Genomic DNA, 21,050 nt, shown 5'->3' with positions numbered 1-21,050 from the left:
CTATGCAAAAATATCTGACGTCACGCGAGTATATAACAATCCAGCACATCAAAGCCCGTTCAGCCGCTCGCCCCGCCCACTCCAGCATAAAACATGAGCCCGTTCAGCCGCTCGCCCCGCCCACTCCTGCATAAAACATGAGCTCGTTCAGGTGTTTTGATTGACATTCTGCCCGTTTAAAGAGCTAATTACTGACGCGATCAGCTGAGATCTCTGTGTTTATTCTGCTTTAATATGAATGAGTGCTAAATATGATCAAGAGATCAGTTTCATAAAACAAACCAGGCTTATTTCAGGTAGTCTGACTTATTTAGAACTAAATCAACTGACAGGAAGTCACACTAACTGAAATAAACCTGGCTTATTTAGTTTATGAAACAGATCTGAAATCAGCCTTTATTTTGAGCTGACTTTCACATATGATGGAGTGGAATCAAAATAATCGCGATAAGCGCCAGATATTTCACCAGACAGCAGAATAACAGACATGTTTATCAGAAACACGGGTGTTTAATGACTAATAACGCTTGTGAAGTGCTGCTGCTTTTCTGTCGCGAGTTTTTATTGTCAGTGTGTTGTGTGCAGAAGGTTAGCTTTAGCCTTTAGCCTGTCTGGAGTTTCACTCAATACACACACAAACACACACCCGAGCCGCTGCGTTCACCGCAGAACCGTGTATGTGTGTGTGAAATCACAGATGTGTCATTTCTAAAGTCAGCTGTGTGTTTAATTCTGCACTTACCTTCAGTTCTGCACAGTCTTTCAGCTCCGCCATGTTTATCCGACGCCAAAACACTGGGGAAGCGCTCACAGCTGCCCGCGGGAAAACCCCGATACAGCACAAGAAAACACCTAAACTAAAGAACTGGAAAGGGATTATAGGGGTTGACAGTTGCTAACACGTTTGAACGCGAATTAAAGTAATGTTAGTCAGCAGAAAATAAATATTTGAACGCGTCTGAATCTGATCAGGCACTGTGTGGCGCAGCTCTCGAAACAAGCCCCTCGTTATTGTTGACATTCTTTTGTGCGCCGATATTGTTTTGTGTTTATTGTGCAAATTTAGTGGCAAATATGTGTAATATAGTCTTTTAACCTTTAGTTTTTATTAGGTATTTCCCACATTATACGAATGCAGTGTTAGTTGTGCTAATAAAACACATTTAACATGGTTTCTTCTACGAATTAAAGCCTATAAAGTCATAATATTAAATATTACATGAACTGCAGAAATGAATATCTCGGTATTTCTGTCTTGTTTTCCAGTACAAATATCTAAACATCCTTAAATCAAGACACATTTACTGGAGATGCAGAATAAACGTATTAAATGTTAAGAAACTAAACAAGAACAAATATCTAGGAACGAAAACTCGTTTTAATCATAAGCTCACTTCATTTTGATCATTTTCTCAGAGAAAATTAAACTTCTTATGTTGCCTTAATATATCCTGCAGAAACATAAGACAGTACGACTATAAAAACCTAAAAACAAATGTCTTTATTTACATTAAATACACATCAATATGGTTTAAATCAAATATTATTCCTCATCAACACATTAAAGCCCATCTCAGTTTGAGTTTAAACTCTAAATGATATATAATCACAATCACATCTCCATCAGTCAGCAGGTGAAGCGAAACTAAACCACAAGCTTCACTCATCAATCAATCAATCAGGTTTAAATGATGAGTGTCATCACTGCAGATCAACACAGTTCTTCACAGAAACTCCACATGCTGCACTCTTTAAAGCCAAAAACTGTACACTGTGACATTCGTATGTTTACAAGTCAAGATGGCAAAAACATAGGAATAATACATTTATATACAACACTTAACTTATATAATTTCACATGAACATTATTTTCTCCAAAAAATGTACCATACCCACAATAACACAACAATCTCTGATCCCTTTATTCCTCTATGATAATCATCTGAAATCAACATTATATTTCTGATTTAAATTAAGCCTTGATTGTAGTGTGACTGTAAACTAAATATGTTTCCCTGCAGCACAGAAGCAGTCATAAGTAGCACAGGTATATTTGCAGCAATAGCCAACAATACATTGTATGGGTCAAAATTATACATTTTTCTTTTATGACAAAAATCATTAGGATATTAAGTAAAGATCATGTTCCATGTAGATATTTAGTACATTTCTTACTGTAAATATCTCAAAACTTCATTTTTGATTAGTAATATGCATTGCTAAGAACTTCATTTGAACAACTTTAAAGGTGATTTTCTCAATATTTAGATTTTTTTGCACTCTCAGATTCCAGATTTTCAAATAGTTGTATCTCAGGCAAATATTGTCCGATCCTAACAAACCATACATCAATGGAAAGCTTAGCCATCTCAGTTTCAGAAAATTGCCCCTTATGACTGGTTTTGTGGTCACATATTTATTATCAGTGCTGTTAACAATCTCAAACAGGTTTGATTTTTAAAGCATTATAATCAGCGCTGATTTCTCTGTGATCAGGAGCGACGCTGGGCTCTGAACATCTAAACACCGGCGGCCGTCACAGGAATGAACTTCTGCGCCTGATTCGCACCGATTTCTGCCACATACAGCGCCGCACTCTTCAGATCCAGATCCACCAGGTGCGGTTTGACGTCCTCGGCCAGCTGGATACTGCTGATCACCTGACACTGACCGATGATGCCGACGGGTGGAGCCTCCAGCAGCGTCACCTGATTGGTGTTTAACTGAGCCACCACCATGTACTTCTGGTCTGGTGTGAGTCTGCGGGTCACAAACATGCATTATTACAGCTCCAACAACTGCAATGCGGCCTGTCGAAGGCAGGGGTTTAACTCACCTGACGGAGTACGGAGCATCCTCTTTAAAACAGCTGCCCCACGAGCCCAGCCAATCACCCGTCACCGAGTTAAACACCTGGATACGCTTGTTCCCTCTGTCTGCAACCCACACCTGAACACACAGGAACACCAGAGGAGGAATACAGAACAGTTAACACTGCGTCAGTCAACTACTGTAGATTCACAACCCACCTGACTGCTGTAATGCTGTCAAACAGGATCTTAAAGGAAAAGTTCAGCCAAAAATACAATCTGCTGAAAACGCGCTCTCCCTCAGATCATCTGAGATCAGGATGAGTTTGTTTCTTCATCAGGTTTGTAGAAATGAGTCTCTGCATCAGTGTCTCAGCAATGGATGCTCTGCAGTGAATGGGTGCCGTCAGAATGAGAGTCCAAACAGCTGATAAAAACATCACAATAATCCACACCACTCCAGTCCATCAGTTAACATCTGGAGAAGACAAAAGCTCAAACTAATCCAGTATTAAGACTTTTTAACTAAAATATGAGTCTATAATCCATAATAACGCTTCCTCCAGTGAAAAAGTGTTCTGGTCTGAATCAGGAGAGGAATCTGCACAGATCAAGCAGCGTTTACAAGACAAAACAGCTCTAAACTTTACAGCTTTTGTGTTCTCCAGATGTTAACTGATGGACTGGAGTGGTGTGGATTATTGTGATGTTTTTATCAGCTGTTTGGACTCATTCTGACGGCACCCATTCACTGCAGAGCATCCATTGCTGAGACACTGATGCAGAGACTCATTTCTACAAACCTGATGAAGAAACAAACTCATCCTGATCTCAGATGATCTGAGGGAGAGCACATTTTGGTGTTGACGTCATTGAGAAACAGAAGTGGGGATGAACATTGACACGAACCCTCTGGTAGCTGTCGACCGCCACGCTGTGAGGGATGTAGAACTGAGCAAGTCCCTGTCCTTTCTCTCCATGCATCCACAACACCTGCAGATCTGACACACAAACCAATGCGCCGCATTCACTCATCTGTGCATGAACATTTTCACATAAAAACCCTGATTTTGTATTAAAATGTATTATATATTTAAGAAATGTAAGAGCAACTAATAAAATTACTTGCGTATTGTTTTTTCATTGTGCATATGTTTTGTGCAAATTATGCATCATTCAATACAATACTACAAATTCATTAACATTAGATTAGAACAAGGTTAAAAAACTAATTCATGTGTGTATGCACCAGGAATATTATAGTTAACTAAAACAAAAAATATATATTTTTATTATTATTATACAAATTTTATTTTTATTATTTTTAATTTATAATTTATTTTTAATTAATTTAATTGTATGTAAAGCACTTTGAATTACCATTGTGTATGAAATGCGCTATATAAATAAACTTGCCTTATTTTATATTATTTCAGTTAGTTGCCAGGGCAACATTTCACTTTCTCATTTAGTTTAAGTTGATGCACTAAAATAACTAAAATGAATAAAAACTAATAAGTCACCAAAACTGACAACAACATTATTAAAACATTTCCTAAAATTATAGTAAAATAAATGTGAATTAAAATATGAATTAAAAACTATAATAATACCTTGATACTAAAATAACGCTGATACACATACTGTCAATTAAGCAGAAATTTTTCATGAGAAGTAAATGCATGTCGAAATGTGAGAGAATGAGAGCCAGAGATGCTAAAAATGACCATAAAACCACACCTCTGGAGAGTTTGATCAGCCGGTTGTTCATGCCACCATCTCCGTCCACTATGTAGATTTCTCCAGAACTGTGGACGAATATTTCAGCCGGCTGGTCGAACTGGAGCGGACTGAGAGAAGATCCGGCTTTCCCAGGAGATCCCAGAACCTGCAGCAGCTTCCCTGATGGAGAATACTGCTTCACTGTGTGTCCATACGACCCTGAAACACACACACAGCCGTGTTACTCACACGTCACACACACACACACACACACACACACTCACACACACCTGAGCAGAGAAAACCCACCGTTCCCCACATCTGTGATCCACACCGTTGGATCTGCGGATGCGTTGGCCAGGAAAATCCCATGAGGCATCTCCAGACTGCTGGTGTTCCAGGCCTGCAGGAAGTCTCCATCCGTGCTGAACACCAGCACTTTAGGGATGTTATCGCCTCTCTGTCAGGAGCAAACGTCAAGATGAAACATGACGACTGATGTCTCAGACTCACTTGTAGATGCCCATTTCTGACAGAATTGTTTTTTGACTATGACTACATCTCGCAATTCTGATTTTTGTTTTCTCAAATTGTGAGTTTAAGTCATAACTTCTTGAAATTGTGGGTTTATATCTCACAATTCTGATTTTTTTTTGTTTTCACCACAGAAAAAAAATGAATTGCGAGTTTTATTTTGCAGCTTTTGAGTTCACATTTTGCAATTGTGACTGCTTTCTTGAAACTGAAGTTATCTCACAAAATCACAATTCTGCCTTTTACTTCTCAAATTGTGTGTTTGTTGCAATTCTGCCTTTTTCTCAATATTGCCCGTTTTTATCTCACAATTCTTTTTTTCCCCCGCCACAATAAAAATATGAAAAAAGTAATTGCAAGTTTTAATTTGCAACCTTTGAGATAACATCTCACAATTCTGTGTTTTTTCTTGTAATTGTGAGTTTATTGTGAGGGATCAGCTCTTTTCCTCGCTCACCTGAGCCACATACACCAGACCGGCCAGATGATTGACAGCCACACCAAACACCTGTCCGGTGAAGTACTCGGGGTTTTTGGGCCAGGAGATGTCCAGCTTATACAGCGCTCGACCAGAAACCCTGAACTCACTCTGAGATCTGGACTCCACACTCTCCTGAGAACAAACAACATCCAGACACAGCAAACCTTCCTTTACTGAACCAATAACCGCGGTATTACCGTGGACACTACGGTAACATCATGCATTTCACACATGAACCATTACATTCTTATGCTATTCAACAGTTGTTTCGGTCAATTAACAAAAATTGCCTACATCTACCACGATACTAGCCTGGATTTACCATAGTACCACCGTAATACCATGCTAGTACTATGGTAATCTTCAAAATAACAATTACTTCGAAGAACCACCGTACTTTCTGAAGCTGAACACACGTGATGTTTACTCTCAGGTGTCATGTGAAACACCCAGCATTTATCAATCAGTCTCCACATCGATCGATCGATCAGACTCACGTGAGAGCTGATGGAACCGCAGATGAAGATGATGAAGAGGAGTAATGCCATGCTGACAGCGATTAAACAGCAGCAACTGCGCCTTCTCATAGAGATCGATCGATGATAATCAATAATCACAGTCCAGCGGCACCGCACTTCCTGTTTTGATCACGTGACTCCTCGAACCTCATTGGTTAACACTCGACAGCTGCGCAGCACGTCACGTGTGATCGAAAAATACAAATTAATCATTTTTTTGTTTTGTTTTCAAGTAAACTTTAAGTATATACGACCTGATGTCATTTAATGATTATACACAATTATTAAATGAAATTAATAGTTAATAATTCGGCTCTTTTATCTGTAAGATCAATAGCAATGTGATATGTAGATTTATCTTGTACATTACTGAATCAATCCTGTAAACACATATATATACACACACACACACACAAATATTATATATATATAACATATTTGTATATATATAGTATCTAATATTTGATCTATCTGGATTTTATGGTTCATATTAACTGATCTAGAGAGAATACGGAGGAAAAACAGCTCAAACTGAGCAAAAATATTAATTTTCTGCAGATGCTGATAGTCATTTGATGAATTCGGTGGCTTGTGATGTAAATCAAGGAGATGTTTATAACAGAAGGGCAGATACTAACATAAAAAATGATGCAAACATATAATGCAATGCAATGCTGATTGAGAGATGAAGAAATAAACGCTCCTCAAAAGATCCTGATGATCAGATTTGAGACGCACTGAAAATGATTGATGGAGAATCAAGTAAAGCTGAGCTGCTTCAGTCCAGTAAGTGTTCATCTGGAGATATGACTGCAGTTATTCTGATGTTTACTTGATCAAAATCAGTCAAGATTTGACAGCAGAAGCTGGACGTTTGTACTAAAAACCTCCAAACTATCAATCAGACACCATTTAACAGCAAAGTTTGATCAATTTGAGACCTTAGAAATGTGCATATTAAATATGATACAGTACCTTTATAGTGTTAACAAGCCAAAATATGAGAGATTAACTAGAAAGTGAAATGCTCCAGTTTTAGTTTTGGCTGTTGTGGTTAATAAATGTGATGCGTTTAGTTTCTATTATGATCAAATATTAGAAACAAAATGATGACGATATAGTGAATGATGCACAGGCTGAATATGCTGCTAATTATACTTAATCATGTGTTTTGTATGTTGGCAGGGTTTGTAGAAACATTTAAGCCAACCAGATCATCTGTGAGTTTTTATAGTGAAGAGATAAAGCAGATTTGAGCCTAAAAACAGGATCAAGATGAAAGGAGACACACTGGTGATCATCGCTCAATCTAAAGGACAGGATGAAAGTCTTTATTGTTTGTAGATTCTAATCATGACACTTAGTGTTTCTCTGTGACCTCGTGAGTGAAAATCACGCGCTGTTCAACATCCAGACGTATGATTATGAGATCGTAATGACAGCAGCGTGTTTGGCTTTACATTCTGAGCACCGGTAATCAATACATTCATTGAGTGATAGAGATCCATCTGTACACTGAAACACACCACATGACTTCAGCTCCATCATGATGCATTATGGGACGGAGTCAGTCACTCTCGTATGCTGGCAGAGTAAGAGAACTGAGGGAAGTGAGCGACCGGCCCAGCGTCCTCCACATCCTGACGGGTCACTGAAACACAAGCACAGCATTAAATCACAGAGTATGAGAGCGAAGTGGAGCGGCAACAATTTCCCCTCCATTGATGTATGGTTTGTTATGATCGGACAATATTTGGCTGAGATGCAACTATTTGTAAATCTGGAATCTGAGGGTGCAAAAAAATCTAAATATTGAGAAAATCTTCTTTAAAGTTGTTCAAATTAAGTTCTTAGCAATGCATATTACTAATCAAAAATGAAGTTTTGATATATTTACGGTAGGAAATTTACAAAACATCTTCACTGAACATAATCTTTACTTAATATCCTAATGATTTTTGACATAAAAGAAAAATGTATAATTTTGATCCATACAATGTATTGTTGGCTATTGCTACAAATATACCTGTGCTACTCATGACTGCTTTTGTGCTCCAGGGACACATATATGCATTTGTTTGTAAAACATTCGAGTTTGCAAAATGTGCGTCTGTCTTTAAAAAGTTTGTTCCTTTGCAAAACATTTACATTCATTCGGAAAACATTAGCTTTCGTCTGTAAATCATATTGTTCCTTTATAAAACAATTGCATTTGTTTGTTTGTTAAAAAAATTGTTAGTTTGTAAAACATTTAGCATTTTTGTAAAACATTTTGCAACGGTTTACAAAATGTGCATTTGTTCGTAAAATTAGTTTGTTCATAAAACACTTGCAACTGAGAAACATTTGCATTCACAAAATATTTGTATTCCTCCAAGAAACTTGCATCTGCTTGCAAAACTATTGCGCTACCTTAATAAACTTTGTGTTTGCTCGCAAAAGGAATAAAATATAGTTTACCCACCTCATATTATTTCCATTATGAAAGTTTAAGATGTTTGATATACCATTTAAGAGTTTTTTTTTTTGTACCTTAAATTTCATAAAAACTGAGGGACTTTTTTATTTTACTTGCACACGTGCCACTAAGTAGACTTTGGACTTACGCTTGCCTGGTGGTGTTACAGTGATGCTCTGAGCTGTGAACTCGTCATCAAAGTAGCGTGTGTCCGTCTCTGACGTCACCTGCGGTTTAAAGGGCGGCACCAGCTGCAGAAAAAACAAAAACCAGATGTCAGAGTCTGCATCCAAACCCTTCAACACCAACTCACGATCAGAAGCACCTTCTTCTGCAGCACATCCTCCCAGTGAATACAGGAGAAGAACTTGTGCCCCATCACGTCTCTGGCATCATCAGGTCCGCCTCCGAGCCTGCAGCCAATCAGAGGCATTCACAATGTCACCTGATCACATCATGAGCTCGTCATATACACTGGTGGCCAAAATGATTAGAAGACTAGAATTTTCAGCAGCTAAAGAATGGTTTTAAGTCAGGTATTTCTATCTTTTGCTGGAGTGTGTCAGTAGGAAATATCAGTTTACATTTCCAAACATTCTTTTTGCCATTAATTATAATAATCCAGTGAGATTTTTGTGCTCCACACAGAGATCTGATCTGATCATCATCCAGTCTGTCTGGGATCATATGAAGAAACAGAATAAACTGAGACAGAATAAATCCAGAAGAACTGTGTCTCCAAGACGCTTCAAGAAACCTTCCTGCAAACCTGCTGTAAACTCAAAGGATGCTCACACCAAATTAGTTAATAGAAGTTAACTGATCTTATGACATTATTTTTGACAGCATTCTCATTTTACTGCATTTTTACACAAGTGCCTAAAACTTTTAACAGCACTGTAGCTTTGCAGGAAGGTTTCTTGAAGCGTCTTGGAGACACAGTTCTTCTGGATTTATTCTGTCTCAGTTTGTTCTGTTTCTTCATATGATCCCAGACAGACTGGATGATGATCAGATCAGATCTGACTGGATTATTACAATTAATGTCCAAATGAATGTAAACTGATATTTCCTACTGATACACTCCAGCAAAACATAGAAATACCTGACTTAACACCATTATTTAGCTGTTGTTCTAATAATTTTTGGCCAGTGCTGTATATATGTATATGATGAGATATGAGGTTGACCTCTGTTTGGGGTCTTTCCTCAGCAGACCGGTCAGCAGCGCTTTGGCTTCGGGTGAGAGGTTCTTGGGGAAACGGATCTCCTCCATCACAATGAGCTCAAAGAGCCGCTCATGGTCCTGATTGTAGAAGGGCAAGCGTCCGCACATCATCTCGTACATCACCACTCCCAGACCCCACCAGTCCACTGCGCGGCCGTAATCATTGTCCTCCAGCACCTGAACACACACGGGAACAAAACCAGACATCACTCCTGTCATAATGCTCCAGATCAGCACTTCAAACATTCTCAAGATGACACGTATATTACTAAAATCATTATAATTAAAATTTAAACAAGTCTTCTTTATAATATGCATGTACAATCAGATTTGATCCTTAAAACGTGAAACCAAACAGGATTTAGAAAGGCAATCACTGAAGAGCATGTGAACTATTTATGTGCGTTCATATATACCAGTAATTAAAATAATTTACCATTGTTTATTAAAACAAAGATTAATACACAAGATGTCATAATCATAACTATCACAATATGCATTAATATCATTAGAAGTGCAAATTGTTTTTGTGATGTTATAGCAATTACTTCATTCATTTAGATATTTATTTTTGCTTAAATGTAGGATGGACAGCAATTTATAAAGTTGGATGCATTTAGGAAAAATATTTTGTGCATATGGATGTTCTATAAATCATTTGTAGGATCATTTCAGAAATTGTCAAATTTATCATTTTACAAAACCCTTTATAAATCAGGCCCCGGATTCCAGAAATGGTAATGTTTTTCAGGATTCCTGTTCTTTTTAACCAATGAATTTGCATTTCCTATTTTTCATTTGTGATTTACAAGATTTAAAAAAATATTTGTACTGATAGTACTGAGTTTGGCATAATTCGAAAATGTATTTTTATTATCAAAATGCCCATGTTGTTTTCAGATAGTACAAAATACTAAGAAAGAACATATTTTTTTGCAGCACTCGTGTTTACCATGTGTGATTCTGTATGCATGTGTTCAAATGTGAATAAAAGTCTAAATGAACCAGTCCCGTGTTTAAGTGAATGATGACAGGATTTTAATGTTTGGGTAAACTATCATTGTGAGGCCCCTGGTCGAGAGCCACTGCAGTAGATGGAGCGTGTGTGTTGCGGAGTACCTCTGGCGCAAGGTATTCTGGGGTTCCACAGAACGTTCTCATGGTGGCCTCATCTGTGATGCCCTCCTTACAGAGACCAAAATCTGTGATCTTCATATGTCCGTCTTTATCCAGCATGAGGTTCTCCAGCTGAGTGAACAGAGAACACGATCATCATCAACACATAACAACACTATTGTCTTCTGTAGAACTGCTTTGCTGCTGAAAAAGTTGTTTCGCGATTGCAAATGTGATTTTATACAACAGTTCAAAAAACAAGAAACTGATATTGAGCTACATTTTAAACACAATATCATCAATATTGTTCGTTTTGATCAATTTCACAAATGAAAATAGTTCTAATCAAAGTCACAGCAAAACTGTTGATCAACACACAGCAGTGTTTCACTACTAAATGAATCCATTTGAACGAATGGAGTGAATCAATGAGTGAATCAGTTGAGTGATTCACTCATTAAGACAGTGACTCATTGCACCTATTGTTGCTTTTAGTTTCATAATTGATGACGACATTTCTAACATGCGCTGCAATGATAATATATAAGAAACTATGCAACTTTTTGCTTATAATGTACATACACTTATGACATAATCCATCTGTATAGTATGTTCATAGTACACCCATCTGTATATCATGCTAATAGTATAGAAAAATCTGTAAATTATGTTCATAGTACGGTCTTTATCTGTATATTTTTAGTACATTTTGTAACATATTGTAGGCACTGTATATCCTGTATTTGCTGCTTATTGCACTTCTGGTTAGATGCTAACTGCATTTCTTTGCCTTGTACCTTACATGTGCAATGACATTAAAGTTGAATCTAATCTAAACTCTCAAGCAATTCAAACAATTTATGTACCAAAAAATCCAAACTGCGATGAAAAATACTAAATAAAATCAAGCAAGCAGTTGTTGGTGTGCGTCTGACCTTCAGGTCCCTGTAGACTACGTTCTGTGAGTGCAGATAGTCGAGAGCGGAGACGATCTCAGCGCCGTAGAAGCGCGCTCTGTCCTCAGAGAAGACACGCTCACGGGACAGATGGAAGAACAGCTGTGGACGAGAGACACGTCAGAAGCACAGGAGAGAGAAAACAGCAGCGTCTGATTGAAACACATGCTCATACCTCTCCTCCATTAGCATACTCCATCACAAAACACAGCCGGTCAGGGGTCTGAAAGGCGTATTTAAGAGTCTGAAACACAACAGAGTGCAGTCAGACATACAGAGACATTCATATATGCGGCATGCGCACACACGCACACACACACACACACACACACACACACACACTGACCGTCAGGAACGGGTGTCTGGTGTTCTGCAGCACTCGACTCTCTGTGACCGTGTGTGCCACTTCATCCTAAACGCACAAAAACACATTCATTGCTCAGGTCTGACCACTCTGATTATATGTGCTAATTAGGGGTGTAACGGTTCACACAATTCATGGTTCGATACGATACAGTGGTGTCACGGTTCGGTACGTTTTCGATACAGCAAAAAGAAAGAAATGCCAGATAATTTCATTTATTTATTTTTTTGACTTTGAACAATGATGGAGCTATACTTGACCCATCTTCTGGGGTTTCTTCTTAGCAGCATATAAAACGTAAACAGCTCCGGTTTGAAATATTCCAGCTGATGTAGCCTATTGTCAAGTAGCAGATTAATCTTTTCCACAAGTTTAAATAGATTTTTACCTTTTATGGGCATTTTTTACCTTTATAAAGCCATTTTTTTCTAAAAGTGTGCATCACCTTTTGAGTCAATTTTTTACATTTAATAAGTCAATAATAAGACATTTAGGCTTTACCAAGCAAATGAAGTCGTATTGGCAAAAATGATCTTTGCAATGCAGAGGAAACATAGAAGTTGCATATGAATGGCATGCATTTAGATGCTTTTACACACTATTTAATGCAGCTCAGAGGGACATGTAATGTAGTTACAAATGCAGAAATGTTTTGATATTTTAAACATAAAACGTTGACAAGTGATGTTTGAAATTAATTTAAAAATTAAAAGATTCTTTACATGTGAAATTAAAACCGCCAGCAGGTGGCAGCAAGTGACTGTTAATAAGCGAGTCATTGCGATTGAACCGAATCATTTAAACGATTCATTCATTCAAGAACGAAACGCGTTGCTCAGAGATGCAAAACAGTGCTGTGACTGTGTTTGGATTTATTTTTGTTGTCGAAATAAAGCAAAAACTTGCAATATGGTGTCTAAAACTTTTTGAACTTTTGTAAAAATAATTTAACAAAATATTAGATTTAAAACTTGTTTCCTTAAGTACCTGAAATGCACTAAAATTTGGTTGGGAACAATAAAATTACTAACGGGGAAAATATTGTAAAAAAATTATCTTAAAATAAAACTGATAGTAATATTAAAAGGAAATAATAAAAATGACAAAAGCACAACTTAAACTTAAATTAACATGAAAACTGAAAATATTAAACTAAAACCTAATTCAAACTATTAACAAAATCTATTATATTTTACTGTAAACATTTATAGGGATTTTTAGTGTTAAAAATATTATGTATTTTTTATTTTATTTCTTACATTAACCTTCCCTTGGAGAACGGATGAAAATACACCACCTGGCTAAATCTGGCACACTGATTTTGTGTATTGTTAATGTGTATTGTCTCTGATTTAATAAATGAATTAATATAAAAATCACACTACATTTTCTAAAGTCCTGAAATCTCAAAACCAGCTCCCAGTCTCATTTCAATAATTGTCTGGCTTGACTCTAACAGTGTTTTTGTTAGTCACGGGTTGGTTAGTAAAGAGTCTTGTCACCTTAGCGATGATGACTTCCTTCCGCAGGATCTTCATGGCGTAATACATCCCCGAGGCTTTCTCTCGCACCAGAATCACCTTCCCAAACGTGCCTTTACCCAGCAGCTTCAGGTAATCGAAGTCATTCATCGTCTGAAAGCACAAACCACCACCACCATCATCATCAGTGCAAACCGCTGACGGATTTCTACGCTCGCAACCGTAATCTGCAGAGACGCACCACTCTGGAGCTGGATTTGGACAGAGACACCTCCATGTCCTCCAGAGCGCTGAGGTCACCGGGAGAGCTGAACTTGATCTCCATTGGTTCGCCCGCTTCCCGCGTCTGCAGCCCATTGGCCACGGCCTGGATCGCTTGCATCCACTCGTCCCTTGATATGGTTACAAGCAGTGATTTGCCATGGTGAAGAACACACAGAGTAAACTGCTCAAAGTAGTTGTTTCCAGAAATATAAAACGGATTTGTAATAATAACCTATAAAGCATTAAAGACAGACTGTGAGCGATGAGGTTGTTAATCGATGGTTTATGCTTTTGTTGAAACTGTCAGTCCATATCATTTTAACTTATTTTAAAAGTTGTGTTTAACAACAGAATACCGCAGGAAAAACTGGAAATTTATTTCTCAAACTATACAATATATTTTTATCTTAAGTTACTTATATGCGCCACTATATATATGAACTTATTTCTCAAACTATAAAGATATATACATATACATACTATATATTCACATATAACTATATATGCACCGATTGCAATTTTCTTGGCTGATTCCGATTTCGGCGATTCCAGTTTTCTTACTAAAAACTATAATCGACAGCATATACAGGTCCATCTAAAAAAATGTGAATATCGTGAAAATGTTAACTTTTTTTGGTAACATTTCAAAAAGTGAAACTTTCATATTTTCTAGATTCCTTACATGTAAAAAACATTTCAAAAGTTTTTTTTGTTTTAATTGTATGAAGCTTTTTTAATCATGAAAGTCAAAAATCCAGTATCTCAAAATATTAGAATATTTCCTAAGATCAATCAAAAAAAGGATTTGCAAAGCAGAAAAGTTCAAGTTGTTTAAAGTATGTTAATTTATGCACTCAATACTTGGTCGGGGCTCCTTTAGCACAAACTCCAGCATCAGTGAGGAATGGCATGGAAGCGATCAGACTGTGGCTCTGTTGAGGCACTATTGAGCCTTCAGCTCATCTGCATTGTTGGATCCACTGTTTCTCATCTTTCTCTTGAAAATATCTCATAGATTTCATATTTGGTTCAGGTCAGGCATGTTGGATGGCCAATCAAGCACAGGAATATCATGGTCAGCAAACCACTTGGAAGTGATTTTGTCACTGTGGGCAGGTGCTAAAGTCCTGCTGGAAAAGGAAAACAGCATCTCCATAAAACATGTCAGCAGATGGAAGCATAAAGCACTCTAAAATCTCCTGGTAGACGGCTGCATTGACTGTGGACTTGATAAAACACAATGGACCAACACCAGCAGACTTCACAGCACCCCAAATCATCTCTGACTTCAGAAACTTCACACTGGACTTCAAGCACCTTTGATTCTGTGCCTCTCCAGTCTTCCTCCAGACGTTGATTTCCAAATGAAATGCAAAATTTATTTTATCTGAAAAGAGGACTTTGGAGCACTGAGCAACAGTCCAGTTCTTTTTCTCCACAGCCCAGGTAAGATGCCTTCTGACGTCGTCTCTTGTTCAGAAGTGGCTTGGTAGCTCTTTTCCTGAAGACGTCTGAGCGTGGAGACTCTTGATGCACCGACTCCAGCTTCAGTCCACTCCTTCTGAAGCTCTCACAAGTGTTTGAATCTGCTTTGCTTGACAGTATTCTCAAGCTTGCGGTCATCCCTGTTGCTTGTGCACCTTTTCCTACCCAAATTCTTCCTTCCAGTCAACTTTGCATTTAATATGCTTTGATACAGCACTCTGTAAACAGCCACAGCTTTCAATAATGACCCTCTGTGACTTACCCTCTTTGTGGAGGGTGTCAATGTTCGTATTCTGGATCATTACCAATCAGCAGTCTTCTCCATTATTGTGGTTTCAAAGAACAAGAGATACCTGGAATTTATACTGTAGGGATGGTCATTAACTGAAACTCAATTATAAATATTCTAATATTTTGAGATACTGGATTTTTGACTTTCATGAGCTGTAAGCTCTAATCATCAAAATTAAAACAAAAAAAAAAAACGTTTGAAATGGTTTACTTTACATGCAATGAATCTAGAAAATATGAAAGTTTCACTTTTTGAAATAAGTTACCAAAAAGAAATACTTTGACGATAATCTAATTTTTTGAGATGCACCTGTACAAACAAAAATCTATATTTTTTAAATGCAAACAAATAATTTAAATAATAAAAAAATATCAAACATTACAATTCCCCCAATCTGGACAAAGTTACAGATGCTCTCTCACTTAAACAACTCTCAAAATAAAGTGCTCTGTGAAACGAGTTGCTTGATAAAACAATACAGATGTAATTTCCCACGGTTTCTTAAATAAAAAAAATTTTCACTGACCTTATTAAATGTGTCATCTTTCACATCAAATTCTTACATTGTTTCAATTAATTCAGTTAGAATAATAAGAAACTGTAGAGCTGTTTCCATTTAATTGAAATCAGTATCAACAATCTCCATCTTTCCACTTGATGAAGCCGAGGTGCCATAAATGCATTTACACTGCAAAACTTCAAAAAGAAGAACTACAAAAGGATTGTTTTAAATATTTTTTAAACATACAAATAAGGAATGTTGGGAAACAATGATAGTTTTAAACCAGTAGGTGGCGTCAAATGACTGTTAGAATGAGTGAGTCATTTAGTCATTGATTCAACGGATTCGTTCAAACGACTGATTCATTCTGAAACGAGGCAAGTGACTACTGTGTTTATGAATGGGTTACTGAATCATTGACTCACTTGATTCGTTCAAAAACGTGGATTCATTCAGTAACGAAACACCACTGTATTGCTCGGAGACAAAACATATCTGCTGTGGCTTGATTGCAGCTATTTTTCTCAGCGAAACTGAGCAAAAACAGTCAATATTGCGTCTAAAATGTAAGTCACTTAATTTGAACGTATTGTTTATTGAACTGCTATTGTATAAAATCACATTGCAATAATGTTGAAAAATTTTGGACGTGTACCAAAATCATATATTTTCTTTTTTTTTTTTTTTTACTACTACTGCATCTATAACTTTCTATGTGTGCTGTTGCACTCATTTGTTTTGATTTCTGCACAAATCTTCTGGCACAATATAAATACATTATGAGTCGCTGTTAAGTGTGACGTCAAAACAGACCGGCTCGGAATCAGCAAACTGACCAAAATCGGCTAATTCGGGGGTCTGGCCGGTCGATCGGTGCATCTCTAATATTTACACAATCTATTATTTACATAATCTGATGCAGTGGTCGGCAACAGGTTTATTTGAGCATATTTAGCTAGCTTGATAGAGAAGGATCACTCAAATCAGAAAGAATGTGAAGGCTATGATAGTTCAAGGAATTTGTTTGTTTCTTCTAGATACTGAATATTTTCAGCTGATTTAAACAAGTACTACAACACATATTCATACGCAATCGCTCTCTCAATAATGCATTCAAACAAATGTAGTCTTACAGTGCGACTTTATCTGTATCCGATTTCAAATGAGCAGAAATCTGTAAGAAATGCATCGATCCGTAGGTAAAATAACTGACGAAAAAGTATTGTTATTTCCATCACAATTTATTATATTGATTTCCTATTTTAATATGCTTATTTATTTCTGATGCAGCGCTGTATTTTCAGCATCATTACTCCAGTCTTCTGTCACATGATCCTTCAGAAATCATAATAATGAACTGATTTATTACGAGTGTTTAAACTTTTGTGCTGCTTCATATTTTTTGCAACCTGTGATACTTTTTTCTTTGATTCCTTGATGAATAAAAAGTTAAAAAGAACAGCATTTATTTAAAATTTAACACATCCGTGCTGAATAAAAGTTTTAATTTCTTAAATAAAAAATTGACTGAACCCAAACTTTTGAATAGTAGTGTATACTGTAACACAAAATTAATACTTTGAATAAATACTGTTCTTTTTAACTTTTTATCAAAGAATCCTGAAAAATGTATCAAGTTCCAAAAAATATTAAGCCGCACAACTGTTTCCAACATTGATCATAAATCAGCATATTATAATGATTTCTGACTGGAGTAATGATGCTGAAAATTCAGCATTGCTTCCCATTAATAAGTTAAATTCTAAAGCATATTAAAACAGAAAAAGTTATTTTAAATTGAAATAATATTTCACAAAATTAAAAAAAATTCTGCATTTTTGCATCTTTGATGAATAATAATAAACTTCTTTAAAAAACATTAAAAACCTTACTGACCCCAAACTTTTGAACAGCAATGTATATTTTTTATATATATTTGTGATTTATGTTTCTATTTTGGAAAAAGAAAAAAAGCATTTGCAATGCTTCATGGAATTGAAAAAAATTTAAGTTTACAGTCATCTTTGTCTTTTTATTTGTTTCTCCAGTGCATTTTGAAAGCTCATCTCTCAGCAGCAGACGTGCGGCGTGCATGCATGCATGCATGCGTGTGTGTGTGTGTGTGATAAAGCTCGGGTTCACCTCTCCTCGCTGTTCTCCACGTGGAAGGTTCTCTCGATGACGCTCGTCCACTGCAGGCAGCGGATCATGAAGGTGTTGGGCCGCGGACGCTCGGTCTTCATCAGCTGACACTCTGGAAACACACGACCCGTTCACACACACACTCATCTGCATATATCACAGCCTCGGCGTCTCCAGCACAACTCACCTTCCACAGAGAAGTTATTGAGTGGAGACGAGCTCTGATCCATCAGCTCCGGCTTCTCCTTGTAGCCCATGAAGGACCCATCACTCTTCAGAATGAAGTAGCGCGGCCTCCATGTCTTTATGTACTCACCTGTGTGACACACACACACACACACACACACACACACACACACACACACACACACACATCAGAACATGACGTCTCACGCCGCAGGAGAAACTTGCAGGAATCTGCCGTACCTCGTTTATAGAGCCACCCTTCCTTCACCACGCTGACCTCCGTCATGATGGGCAGGGCTTGAGAGTGATTGACACTTCAACTTGGTAACGTGTGGCTGCATTTTTAATAAAAGAGTTTAAAACAAAATATTATAGTTTAAAAACCTGCATGAATATATATTTGTAAAATATTTGCTTTGGATTAATCAAAACAATTTTCTTTGATTTAAATTAAACAGTTAAACTTATAAAATATTATGTTTTATGTCAGAATACTTAACATTTCTTTAACATCTTTGCTTTGAATTGACCAGAATTTTTTATTAAAAATAAACTTTTTAAAAGAGTTAAAAAGTTTACATTAATCTCTCTTTAACATCTTTGATTAGGATTGATTAGATTTTTTAAATAACACTTTTTAATTACAAACAAATGTTTTGAAAGCGGTAAAACTAACTAAATAAATGAGTTTATTGTGAAACTTTTTGTGCTGCCATTTTTGGCCAGGACTCCCTGGAAGAAGAGATTTTGTATCTCAATGGGACTTTCCTGGTAAAATAAAGGTAAAATGAAAAAAAAAAATATGAGTGTCATAATATTTAATCTCTCTTTAACATCTTTGCTTTGGTTAGAAAATACATTTGAATTAAAATCTGTAATTAAAAACAAACTTTTTAAAAACGTCAACTTAAAAAAATAAGTAGTTTGAATCTAACATTTGATCTGACTTTTTTAATAATCGAATAAACTTACAAAATATAGCCTAATTTTTTCAAAATGTAAAAATTATAATCATTATAATGATTATTAATTTAAATAATTATTTCAAAATAAAAACTTGGTTTAGTCTATAACATCTATGCTTTGTATTGATCATAAAATACAAATAAGACTTTTTGATTAAAAAGAAACGAGTTAAATTTTATGAAATATTACTTGGTTTATATTATTATTGTCAGAATATGGAATCATCATCATCTTCGGCTTGATAAAAAATTAACTTAAAAAGAGTATACTACTAAAATATATAAATAAAATATGCTAAAATAAAATAAAAGGTGGTACAGTGGTGGAGTGTTATGGTAATATCATGGTACTCTGACATATACCATGGTACTGAATCCAAATACTATGATATTTACACGGTACTTGACACAATATCGTGTTACTGACACGATACCTGCCCAAACACTATGATATTACCATGGTACAGTTTAAAAACACGGTATTCCCGGCCGGTTAATGTAAACTGAATAACTGAGTTAAAACACAAGGACTCGTTAGTGAGGTAAATCTCCAGATGAAGGGTTAGTTTAGTCGTGTGAAGCTGCTAGTTGAAGCTAAGCTAACTTACCTCAACAAACTAACACAACATGAACTTTGAGCTTCAGCGAGCAAACCGACTTTAGCCGTCGCTCTTATTCTGATATTATTCACATATTATCTCTGATATTACAGTGAAACATAAACGAGTTAATTTAACATTAGTGATTTATACCTGTTTACTGTCAGTGCGGAGCAGTTGTTTACCACACAAACTCTCGGTTAACCATCGCTCCGCTCGTATTGTGGTTAAACACGAGCAAACTGACGGCTGTCTCGCTTCATTTATCGGGTTTTGATCCGGATCGAGTGAAAATTCAACGCGTGTTTTGCACGACTGGCTCTCGCTGGCGTTCAGAGAGTTCACCAGCAGCAGCACGCCGCGTGACGTCAGCACGCTGCGCCCCGCCCCCCGCTGATCTGGGGTCAGTTCGGCGCGCTTCGCCGCTACGGCGGGAATGACAGTGAAGCGGAGACACTGATCCGGGATCAGCCTTTATTTGCTCTTCCAAGCGCTGCATAGCGGATCTCAAACTACTCATAACACACACACACACATACACTCAACTCATTAAAAGTACTTTGGCGGTACCATGGTAATACTACAGTACTTTTCTGTTAATGACATCATATACAAATAACACATATTAGTACATGCTTCATAACATCTGTGCATCCCTGAGACTCACATCTGGATCTTCTTCAGTATTATCTTACATGATTTCACAAACAAACTTTTCAATCTTTCAGGTGCCACAGACCCCCCTGATTTAACAACTATAAAAATACATTTATATTGCGAAAAACTATTATTTAAAAAAATCATGATTTTTAGCAACTTTTAAACTTCCAGTAATTTTCTTTTAAACTAATTTTTATTTTTATTTTTTTACCCAAATTACGATTTTTTTTATTTATTTTTAATACATTATTCTTTGCTCACTAGAATACTGCACCATTAGATTTATT

The 21,050-nt window shown here is 36.6% G+C and overlaps 3 protein-coding genes across 6 annotated transcripts in view; all 3 read right to left on the bottom strand.

Moving 5' to 3' along the window:
- LOC306865815 (BRCA2-interacting transcriptional repressor EMSY-like) overlaps positions 1-1,016 on the bottom strand; it is a 44,959-nt gene extending 43,943 nt beyond the window's left edge. For 2 of the 4 annotated variants that reach the window (XM_079410639.1, XM_079410642.1), the window contains exon 1: positions 743-860. The gene's annotated coding sequence lies outside the window, so the exon portion shown is untranslated. Of the gene's footprint in view, positions 1-742 lie in introns of all 4 variants that reach the window. The other 2 variants (XM_079410640.1, XM_079410641.1) reach the window with 2 other exon arrangements.
- A 464-nt stretch (positions 1,017-1,480) lies between these two features.
- On the bottom strand, positions 1,481-6,218 carry LOC306865427 (NHL repeat-containing protein 3-like). Its single transcript, XM_079410011.1, has 7 exons — positions 6,045-6,218; positions 5,524-5,679; positions 4,842-4,992; positions 4,551-4,751; positions 3,720-3,811; positions 2,837-2,949; positions 1,481-2,760 (listed from the first exon to the last, which is right to left on the bottom strand). The coding sequence occupies exons 1-7, from the start codon at positions 6,132-6,134 to the stop codon at positions 2,520-2,522; spliced, it is 1,044 nt and encodes a 347-aa protein (XP_079266137.1). The 5' UTR covers positions 6,135-6,218; the 3' UTR covers positions 1,481-2,519.
- Positions 6,219-6,656: 438 nt separating this feature from the next.
- On the bottom strand, positions 6,657-20,503 carry LOC306865426 (RAC-beta serine/threonine-protein kinase-like). The gene is made up of 14 exons (XM_079410010.1): positions 20,257-20,503; positions 18,780-18,874; positions 18,541-18,669; positions 18,354-18,465; positions 13,910-14,060; positions 13,690-13,821; positions 12,170-12,235; positions 11,999-12,067; positions 11,803-11,925; positions 10,871-10,999; positions 9,714-9,928; positions 8,849-8,936; positions 8,672-8,774; positions 6,657-7,716 (listed from the first exon to the last, which is right to left on the bottom strand). The coding sequence occupies exons 2-14, from the start codon at positions 18,823-18,825 to the stop codon at positions 7,637-7,639; spliced, it is 1,443 nt and encodes a 480-aa protein (XP_079266136.1). The 5' UTR covers positions 18,826-18,874; positions 20,257-20,503; the 3' UTR covers positions 6,657-7,636.
- Between the last annotated feature and the right edge of the window lie 547 nt (positions 20,504-21,050).

The sequence above is a fragment of the Barbus barbus genome (assembly GCF_936440315.1).
Source record: "Barbus barbus genome assembly, chromosome: 47".
Lineage (NCBI taxonomy): Eukaryota > Metazoa > Chordata > Actinopteri > Cypriniformes > Cyprinidae > Barbus > Barbus barbus.
Note: the sequence above shows the minus strand (reverse complement) of the source record. Positions and strands in the feature narration are given on the sequence as shown.

Coding starts and splice junctions, on each gene's coding strand:
- LOC306865427 (XM_079410011.1), bottom strand. CDS start 6,134: ATGAGAAGGCGCAGTTGCTGCTGTTTAATCGCTGTCAGCATGGCATTA. Junction 4,752..4,841: donor GATCACAGATGTGGGGAACG/GTGGGTTTTCTC, acceptor TGTGTGTTTCAG/GGTCGTATGGACACACAGTG. Junction 2,950..3,719: donor CGGTCGACAGCTACCAGAGG/GTTCGTGTCAAT, acceptor CTGTGTGTTCAG/GTGTGGGTTGCAGACAGAGG.
- LOC306865426 (XM_079410010.1), bottom strand. CDS start 18,825: ATGACGGAGGTCAGCGTGGTGAAGGAAGGGTGGCTCTATAAACGAG. Junction 12,236..13,689: donor AGGAAGTCATCATCGCTAAG/GTGACAAGACTC, acceptor TTGTGCGTTTAG/GATGAAGTGGCACACACGGT. Junction 7,717..8,671: donor TGTAACACCACCAGGCAAGC/GTAAGTCCAAAG, acceptor CTTGTGTTTCAG/TGACCCGTCAGGATGTGGAG.